The 10464-nt window shown below is 39.4% G+C and overlaps 1 protein-coding gene across 3 annotated transcripts; it reads left to right on the top strand.

The window, feature by feature from the left end:
• Nucleotides 1-406: 406 nt before the first annotated feature.
• Nucleotides 407-9306, top strand: pnpla4 (patatin-like phospholipase domain containing 4). Of its 3 annotated transcripts, none has more exons than XM_077553848.1 (7): nucleotides 407-434; nucleotides 601-776; nucleotides 1255-1349; nucleotides 1436-1571; nucleotides 2525-2590; nucleotides 2675-2830; nucleotides 6262-9306. In XM_077553848.1, exons 1-7 carry the CDS (start codon nucleotides 422-424, stop codon nucleotides 6391-6393), a joined length of 774 nt encoding a protein of 257 aa, XP_077409974.1. In that variant the 5' UTR covers nucleotides 407-421; the 3' UTR covers nucleotides 6394-9306. The 3 variants fall into 3 exon arrangements, with proteins under 3 accessions (XP_077409974.1, XP_077409971.1, XP_077409982.1); XM_077553845.1 differs by having other exon boundaries at nucleotides 601-782; XM_077553856.1 differs by lacking the exon at nucleotides 6262-9306 and having other exon boundaries at nucleotides 601-782; nucleotides 2672-2814.
• The last annotated feature ends 1158 nt before the right edge of the window (nucleotides 9307-10464 follow it).

Genomic DNA, 10464 nt, shown 5'->3' with positions numbered 1-10464 from the left:
AGAGTAGCTGATTAGGACAATCACACTGAAGTTTTTCATGAGTTTAGCCTTAGAAACTTTAATGAGTTGAAATATGTAGTAATGTATAAGGTTGCTGTTAATTTAAAAATGAACAATTATGTGTGCTGTTATTATCTGGTCTAACGAAGCAGGACAGGATTATATTGCAATGAGCTAGTAGACAGTAGTTAGTTATTATTTTCTGTTAAGATATTTACACTTTTACCCAAATATCGCTTTTAGGTATTGCACTTAAAAGAAGAAAGGCCGTCATTGACCTAACCATAATCCGCAGATTTATTTTTTTGTAATACAGTACAGTATAATTATTTTTGCCATGAGTAATTAAAAGTTTATTTTGAAAAAAATACCCGGAATTACAATTGTTTCCGGTGTCATTGTTGCGCTGAACGATGCCGACATGACAGTCTCTCGTACGTATGCGTTATTTGATTATATTGAATTTTAACTAGTCGTCAGTTAAAGAAACGAGTTTACTAATGGCGCCCGTTGTTGAAAAGTAACTAACCTCTTGTGGGTTTAACTAAACGTTTCGCTTCCTTGCGTACATAATTGTGTAACTAATATGTATTCGTTTAGGAATGACTACGGTGAATCTCTCCTTCGCTGCTTGTGGTTTTTTGGGCATCTACCACCTGGGAGCTGTGGGGGCTTTTCTACGTCATGGGGACAAGCTGCTTGCCTCGCTCAAGTCCTGTGCAGGGTCCTCAGCTGGGGCTCTTGTTGCTGCCGTCATGCTTACTGCTCCGGATAAGGTCAAGGTAGACAGTTATCTTTGTATACAGTGGGCGCCAGGGTACTTCCGGGTGGCGAAGAATTAAGTGTCTGTCATTGGCCTCAATTGAAAACGATGATAACAAGTTGAAAGTTGTTGTGTTTGGGGTTGTGCTGTCAGATATAACCGTAAAGGTTTATGGGTTTTTTATTTTAGATCCTGCAGAACCTGCGGCTATAGAAAAAATGTCTAGAGGAATTGAGTGGCATTGGAATCATAATTACCATGTACGTCCTCATTCTTGTCAAATGACATACTGTGTGATGGCACTTAAGGGTAGTAGTTAGTTAGCCAGAACTGCCCCTGACCAAATTGTGTCCCGAAGCAAGATTTCATTTTGGGGCCTCCCAATGGCTGTATTTCATGCCATGAAAAAAAAAATGCTGTTGACAGACTAACGATGTGTTCATTATTTAATATTTTGTTAACATATTGATGCTCTGTTCTTCATCTTTCAGGACTGCAAAGAATTTACTTACAATTTTGCTGAGAATGTAAGGCAACAGAGATTTGGAGCAGTCACACCTGGATATAATCTCATGTCCAAACTGCGGTAACTTCACAACAGACATTGCGTAGAAGCAACTGAAGCAGGGAAAATAAAAATCGCATTTGACTCAAGCATCTGCCACTTTGCAGAGAAGGAATTGAGGAGATGCTGCCTGTTGATGCACACATTTTGGCATCTGACCACCTCCATGTCTCGTTGACACACTCCAGAAGTGGCAAGAACCTCATCGTGTCCCGGTTTAACTCTAGAGAGGAGCTCATACAGGTGCGCACACATGAACACACACCCATGAACAATGTGCATTTTAGTTTAAAGCCGTGAGATATTTTTTTCTGTCCAATTTGGACACAAATATTTACTTCCAGGGCCAATGTTAACACTAACACCCCGAAAAGAACAAATGTTAATGACTATGCTCAACACCATGCTTTCTCTCAGGTACCCACAGATAATTCTGTATTCTCTGAGAGTTCCAATTGCCACTTTTAAGCATGACTAATCAATTATGAGTACTCAAAAGGCTCAACAGGTGGAGAACGGCGCAATGACAACAAGCATTTTTAATAATAACATTCAGACATGTTTTTAATCATTTTAAACCGACGATATACTACAAACTATCATTTCTTTAATTGAGAATAGTTCGATTTCTGAATAGTGAAGCACAAATATGTGGGAGATTACTCTATCATCATTGTTGGAACTTCATGATATACTGGTATCAAACCCGAGCACAGACATAGCTTTTTTTGTTGTTACCCATTTGTCACTGCTAGTTGTTAGACTCCTACCAGCATTACTGTGGGCATTACAATAGCACAAATGGGGGGGACATAAAGCAAAGCACAAATATGAAGAGGATCAAAGTGATGGCAGCGAACTTTGTATGCACAAATTGTACACCGTGGGCCATCAGAATTTTTAATTAACTAATTATCTTCATTTCAGTCCAAAATATAACCATTACCAGCACCTTCAATCCAATTAAAACACACAAATAAGTACACACAAGAACAATAAAACAAATTACAGCTATGTAGATTTTGAATATTATCCAAAACAAGATGACCCAGTTAATTGAAACTTGCACACAGTATTACTGAAACTCTTTGAAGCAGTTATGTACAAATATTCATGATTATTTGCCCTTGACCATGACCTATACACATGGATCTTTTTTTAATTTATTATAACATTTTTGTTGCTCCCCCAACTAGGCACTCCTGGCCAGCAGCTTTGTGCCAGTCTATGCTGGGCTTCAACCGGTGAAATTCCGAGGGGAGGTACTTGGCCTTGTCACAATTATTTATTTTTTATTTTTTTATGTTCACTGTAGCTGCATGTGTACCATTCATGTTTTTCAGTAGAAATGGATTGATGGAGGCTTCACTGACAGCCTGCCAATCATGCCTGTTGGTCGAACCATCACAGTGTCGCCATTCGCAGGCCAGCAGGATGTGAGTCCGTTGCACAAAAGTCATGCGGTCAAGACCCAACTCAGGCTGGCCAATATGAACATAACGGTATGTATGATCATTTTTGTTCTGTAAATATGTACTATATCTAAGTGTTTTACCAGCATGCATATATGGAAGTATTTAGATGACCCTGGTTAAGTCAGGACACTGTATTAAATGCTGCCAAAACAAAGCTACGTTTCAAACTTTTTGAGTTAAAAAAAAAAAAAAACGCACTTAACTACACTCGGTGCCGTCTTATTTTTAGACTCTCAACAGCTGTTGATAACTTCATTGTCAAAGTTGAAGAAAGAATGTCATGTTGAGATCTCAAATACTGTTACAAACACAAAATTTCAAAGCGATCTAAATTTAACAGGAGTTGGTAAACCCAGGCAGGCCTCAGGGAGTTTCAAGGCATGCCAAAGTTTGTCTACAATGAAGCCTTGAGGATCTCTTTGTGGCATTTATAGCTCACAACCGTGTTAATAGTGTGTGTTGGGTGTAGGGCGTCTTATCTAAATTGCAACAGAATGGATGTTACCGGTGTTTAGGAACGTAACATTTGTAGGTGAGGTGCAAGACTAAACAAAGCATTCACATGAGCACCAACATGTTTGTTGTTTTTCACCAGTCATTTCACATTTTAGTTCGGGGTTTGTAGCCAACATCTTGGCCACTCTCTTTTCAGCAACTTTTAAATTAGATCTATAATAAATTTTCATTCGTTCAGTGGTTTCTGAAGTGGGTTAGGTACACACATACTGATAATCAAGCTAAATTTGATCATTTTCCTTCCCTTGCGATCAGAGTCGGCAAAGATATGATTGTCATATTTCTCTGAAATATTATCCTGAGCGGCTACCCTGTGGTGTAGGTTGTATTAAGAGGTTGTTGTTGTTGTTGTTTTTTCTCCCCAATCAACTCACAAGGCTGATGTGGCCAGCAAACGCAAATGTTAAACCTCTTGTATATTTATTCTAATCCTTACAGTATTTGTATGGTCAACAACACCAAGTTTGGACAAGACACAGGCTCAGTGATTGTGACTTGAAACAGAATGATAGCCAATTAGGAATTGATGTAAATCTGTTACCGGATGCAAATAGAGGAGCAAATTATTGTGTTGAGTGCTTGTATAATGTATTTCACAATTCATTCTCATTAGAGAAAAAAAAAGGAAACTAGTTTGCGACCACAGTGTAGTTGCCAGCTAACCGTAAGCTTAAGCTATTTCTTTAATGTAATTTCCAGCAGTCTTGATGTCCTGTGGCACCACGCTGCCATCCACAGGCCAGTCTTGGTAGTACAACAGACATTATGTGTGCGGCGTACTGTTGTCGTCATCTTGAGTGCGCCACAACCATAAGTGTAGAAAGCGCACTGTCATTGTCTTGTTTTGTTAAAGAATTCGATAAAATCAATAAAAACAATCAATAGGCAAGCTGGCTTTTTCTTTAAGTGTCATTGTTTACAAAGTGTACTTTGTTGAAACTGACACAATTTTGACTGTAATCATATGGGGGGTCAGATTTGATAAAATAGAGTTACACTAAACAATCCCTCGGTGGCTGTGCAGCCTCACTCTGACCGCCTCTCTCACTCCTGGATGCCCGCACATTCCATTGTGCATGTGTGTGAATTGGATCTGTGTATAATTAATAAGACTGGGAATCTTTGAATGTCTCACGATTCGATTGAGATTTTCGTAATGATCTACTCCAGTCTGACTCGCTTATGCTAATTAGTGCTCTACTCACGGCACTTTTATCACTCAAAAGCACGGGTCCACGCTAAAAAAAAAAACTTTTATAGGAATAACTTGATCGTGACTTTTTCCTTCTACTCTCTAATGTGGCTACAACTTAACAGTGTATCAGACTGTGTGGAACCACACTTCCCCTAAGTGGCCAAATTGGGTACAACATGAACAGCGCTCCCAATAAAGGCACACACAAACAAAGGGAAGACAGTATAAAATAATTTCAATAAAATTGATTTTGGGGAATTCAAATTCGATTCTCAATCGTACTAAATGAGAATTGCGATTCTTATGAGAAAAAATTTTTGGGCACACCCCTAATAATTAACTCTTTGACTGCCAGACGTTTTCAGAAAAGGGATGCCGTCAGTGCCAGCCGAGAAAATTTTGTGTTTGGACTATGGAAACACACATACTACCAAATAAAAGATTGAACTCTCATCAGAAAAAAAAGTTTGTGTCTACCTTATTCCGTTTTTCAGTAATCAACAATAGAAAATGGTTAGTTTCAACCAAATGCTCTGTTTTGAAACAAAATACGGAGAAATCAAGCTTTTTGTGAAACGATATTTCATGCACTCTAGTGAATTTGACCTTTTTTTTCCATAAATGATGCCACAAACACCTAAACAGTGCTTTACTTCTGTAAAACACTACCACCAACAATGAAAAAGTGTTTTTTGATAGCAAAATACGTTTATTTACATTCAACAGTGTAACAATTTGACAAAACAATTTGGCAAACTATTTACAAATGTGTGCAACCGTGGTACTATTTACAATTGTGTGGATGTTTCAAATACAGTTTTTCTTTTTGTAACGCTCTCCTGCGTGCAAGGAGACGCAGCAGGATTTGCACAACAGATTAGTTTCACTGCGATGGCCCCTTAGCGTGCAGACGCTACACTTTCTTGCTGTTTTTTTTTTCCGGGGAATAGCAAGTATATACTGCAGTGTGTGTTTGGCCATGTTGCCATCAAGTCTACTCTCAGGATCATGATACGGTGACGTTACGGTAGTGTTACGTCTGGCTTCCTCATTTCCTTCTGTTCCTATACCGGGTGGTAGATGTTCTGATCCATCGTATCCACTCCATTCATGGTGGCATCGTAGTCCAGAACCAGTGTCTTCTCCGTGATCAGACTGTACCCACTCCTCCGATGAATATGCATTGGACTCGTCGTCCGATTGAACGTCCGCCTGAGCGTGCTCGGTTGTGCTCCGCGTTTTCCGGCGTTAGCATCGCTAGCCGGTGAGGCTTTATGACGTGATCATAGCCGCCGCGTCAACGCTTCCAACTTCGGCGTCAACCTCGGAGTCACCATCATCATCATCGTCGTCATCAATGTGCTCTTTAGCATTGGTCGATGCTTTTCGTCTTTAAAAAAAAATGCTTAAGCGTGAGCTGCTTGCAACCGGTCGCCATTATGGCTTCCTCAGCCATTGTCCCCTCAACACTCTAGATCTGCTTGATACTTTCAGCACAGCTGGCCAAGGCTTTCCTCCACCCGTTTCCCAAAAAAAAAAATAATAACTTGGTGAACGTCTTTTAACGTCTTTGGCGCTCCTCCGTAGGTTTTTACTAAACGTCATTTAACGTTTTTGGCAGTAAAAGAGTTAATGTAATGAAAATATGCTATTCAACTCATTTTCACAAAAATCAAGATAGAGTATCAAGGCTGTCTGAAAGGCTGGCGTGTGGTTTTCAATTTGGGCTATGTTGTGGTCTCCACAGTTCTCCATGGAAAACATCAGAAGACTGAACCAGGCTTTATTCCCACCTCCTACCAACAGAATGCAGTTCCTCTGTCAGGAAGGTTTTGATGACGCCATGAGGTTCCTGAAGACGGAAGGCTGGATGAGCTAGAGCAGGGGTGGGCAAACTTTTTGACTTGCGGGCCACAATGGGTTTGAAATTTTGACAGATGGGCCGGACCAGGAGCATTTGGACCTCATAGCACACTAAACACACACAGATAAATGTACAACCCGATTTACTTATAGTGTGCACTAAGGACTGCGTTTTTCAAATGTGCAAAATCCACTTATTTAAAACAGCTTTTCCAATAGCTTCATTTTTATTGTTTTAGCTCAACTTTTGCTGTGTTTTTATGCTTTATAAAGTGACCTTGGGTGTTCTGAAAGGTGCTGTTTTTAAATGAAATGTATTATTATTATTATGATTATTATAAAATAGCCCTAATCCAGGTAGTACGTTTGCCTCAATGAATATGCAAGATGCGGCATTTACACACTATTTGGCAAAGTGGGAGGAGAAATGTAAATAGATTATAATAGCACATACACTGTGATCTGTCAAACCTGGTGATTGCATCTATTTTTAATAGATTTCAATTCAAGGCGTAAAGTTAAAGAAATCAAGATTTATTGAAAAAAGATGATCACTTTCAACATTCAAAACATATTATTACCCAACGAAATACTCAATGTCAATCATTTCTGCTCCACTGCTGTGCATAAAGGCACACTCAATTAAAAGACGCACTTTCCAACTTTTTTTTCATAACAGAACATAAGTAGAAAAACTCACAAATTTCAGTGGGAACAGTGTTGTTGGGGATGTCTTCACCAATATGAACAGTCTCCTGCATGCGCGCTCCTCACCTCACCCATGACAACATGTAGAAAGACTATCTTCAGCTGTCAAAAGGATCAAAACACGCAACAGTGCCACAATGTTGACTGATAGACTGAACTCTTTGTCCCTGCTTTCTTTCAAAAAATAATTGACCGATTCTCTGGACTATCAGGATATTATTGCTGTGTTCAAAACAAAACCCTGCTGTAAATGTCCAAATCCAGGAAGAATTGTATTTTATGAATCAGTTATCTTGAGTTAAGCTTACTGCCATTGCCATCAAAACGTTGTTATGAATGTGCCCTGCGTATCTTTCTGTCCCGTTTCTGTGCGTAAAAGAGCTTATCAGTGAGACCCCGACCCAGTGATCATATTTTCCGGGTGTGTAGAAGTTACACAGCAGTGACTCTGGTGTAAAACATAATCTGCACAGGAGTCTGAGGGAAGTGGATCCCAACACCAGTCATCCACTGCTCGTACTGGTGCAGCTGGAGAGCGCGTTCTCCAGCTGCACCCGTCACTCACAGCAGTCCTTTACTTTACGTGAGACCGCGCTAGCGATTTTATTTTCTGCGCCCTCGTAATTAAAGAAGCGAAATAACGCCATAAAAAGTGTGTGTTAAGAGCGGCAACTTAATCGCTGTCCTTGGTACCCGCGGTAAAGCACTATTAGGGACGTGAAGGGATTTTTTTTTTTTTTGCATATTTTCTCTGGCCTACCCATTTTTCCTCAGGCCCACCCCCAATAAAAATCCTGGCGCCACCTATTGGTGAAACGCGGGCATTGCAGGGACAAAATTAAATTAATGATTTAGAATTTTTTTCTAGCCTTATTGGACAAGTTCAGCGGGCCGGATTGAAAAGCATAACGGGCCGTATTTGGCCCGCGGGCCGGGGTTTGCCAATGTCTGAGCTAGAGGAATGGGAGTCACAAATGACTGTGGAGGTTCCAGATCATAAGCAGGTTCTGCATTGGTTTAAGGTGCAGTAAGCGAAAGCAATGACTTTCCCTCAGGGCAGTATGTGATCTTCTTACTCCACACATTCTGATATATTTCAGGAAGAAGGCAAACGAATTAGGCATTGATCTGTGAAACCTGTGGGGATTTTTTCTCAGAATTGGTTGCCCCACTTCAGTGAGAAATCCCACAGTGCATTCGATTTTGTGGAGTCAACATTTCTTTTTGTAAGATGTTGACTTGCAGCCATGCTTCGAATACTTGATTTTCTCCGTTATGTAATTGTAAGCCTACCTGCTGCTTCTGATAATGAGACTTAATTATGACTTCTCTTAAATGAAGACTTTGCGTCGGAGGCAAACTGTTCCCCAGTTCAACATGTAATATTTCATCATATTGTGCTGCAAAATTTACTCCCACTAATGAAGCAGTTAAAGGAATCCCCAAAGAAACCCTCTTGAGAAGCTGATGCACTTCTTCCTCCTGGGAGTGCAGTGTTAGTGAGATTGCTTTTATCATCATATCTTTTATACCCAAGTAGTTAGTTTTGCTCGCTCTCAAGACACATTTTCAATAAATGAAAATTAACTATTCAGTTTTTGTCTGTATGCATGTGCACGTTTTCCTTTCTAGATGGACAAAAACATTTTTGACATTTTTGTTGCCACTTCCACTTTAAGATTAATGTCAAAACTAAATGTGCAACAAAAAGAATGACATTTTGTGCATTTAAATCAACAACTTAAGTTTGTGTTAGTCTGCTAACTTAGATAGGTAGATGAGCTAGCATCAGTGTCAGTGTTATGACCATTCAATAAATGGATATTTAGAGACATGTAGAAAGAAAAAATGACAATCTTCAATGCATATATTTATCCTCTATGACGAATGGCCAATATTACTGTAATTTACTGAGCAGCTGAGACAACTATCTTCACGCATCCATTTGTATTTTTTTTTTATTTATTTTTTTTTTACTGCTCACGGGTGGCCCAGGTGCATACATTAGAAGTAGAAGCACAATGGAAATTGGGTTGAAGCAAAAAGGTTCATTACAATATTGTAGATATTTTATTTTGTTATGAAAAGGGGAAAGATTTGTGACTATTGTTTTGGGTTGCGAAAGTGGTCACGGAATGAATTAAATGTGTATCTCAAGGTATTTGTGTATTCAAATGATCACTGTGAAACCGAAAGATCCACATAAACACCATCATACTCAGCAGTGTTCCGAGTATGTTTGTCATTGGCATACGTGAACAAGTGTGAGTTATCATGTTAAAAATACAGAACAGTTGTAACGCTTGAATTCGAGTCTTAAATGTGATCTTTTTCCTCTCAAAGTTAAAGTCAACATAGTTGTTGTTGCACTCAGATAAATGGATATTGATCATAAGGACACAGGCACTTAATGATCTGCAGTTTGTCTGATGGTTTGGCAGGCTACTTATCGAGCTTATTGTCCCTTCGGTATCCTTGCTGGGGCCTTGCTCATCTCATGTTATTGTGATAGATAGCCCCTTAAATGCCTTCCCTACACTCTCTGAGCTTCTTTCCATTTTTAATTAATTCAATTTGCACTTTTGAAACTTCACCCAATGTTCCTACAGGCAGTAACAGGACGCATGTTACAGCACGGCCAAATCGTGCTGCCTCAACAAAACGTTTTGGATATAATTTTAATTTTCAATTATGTGTTTTCCTAGTGTGAAGCTGCATCTTATCAAGCCTTCGCCTTTTTTTTCTTCTTTTTTTTTTTTTTTTTTTTTACAAAACAGACACAAAGTACTTCAACAAAAGATTTCCTTATTTTACAGAGTGAGATTAAGTCATGAAGAGAAAAGAAAACACTCTTTTTAAACAAAACAAACTTGTTAAAAATTTCAACATTATTTTTCAGATTTCAGCTTCCATCAAAACTTGGCATCAATGAGCAATCCAATAAATGTATTATTATATCCTATTTCTATTTTGATTGAATGTTGCCCAGACAGTTGACCAGCATGTCTACAAAGAGATCATGTGGCGAGAATAGGCACGAGATGTGGCAGATAAGTGTGTACTCACAATTCCCTGAGCATCCAACAGTTCCTGTCCAAAAAGAACACTAGTTCAGGGGTGGCCAAGTTGGGTCCTCGAGAGCCACTATCCAGCCTGTTTTCCACCTTTCTCTCCACTAACACATCGGATTCATGATCAGGATCGTTATCAGGCTTCTGCAAAGCTTGCGTGTGATTTTTTTTTTCTTCTTCCCCAAGCTCAAGGCAGTCGTAAAAATGACCCACTTGATAGACATGGATGTCATCAAGATGGCCGTGATGACGGAACTGCGGAGCATCCGGAAGAAACTCTCCATTAGTGCATAAAGGCTTGGAAGGAA

Source organism: Vanacampus margaritifer, chromosome 1, assembly GCF_051991255.1.
Source record: "Vanacampus margaritifer isolate UIUO_Vmar chromosome 1, RoL_Vmar_1.0, whole genome shotgun sequence".
Taxonomy (NCBI): Eukaryota; Metazoa; Chordata; class Actinopteri; order Syngnathiformes; family Syngnathidae; genus Vanacampus; species Vanacampus margaritifer.
This window is presented reverse-complemented; position numbering and strand designations above follow the sequence as displayed.

Excerpts from the sequence above, each read along its gene's own strand:
- pnpla4 (XM_077553845.1), top strand. Across the intron at positions 783-1,254 it reads CTGCTCCGGATAAGGTCAAG|GACTGCAAAGAATTTACTTA; the intron begins GTAGACAGTTAT and ends TTCATCTTTCAG. Across the intron at positions 2,831-6,261 it reads TGGCCAATATGAACATAACG|TTCTCCATGGAAAACATCAG; the intron begins GTATGTATGATC and ends TGGTCTCCACAG.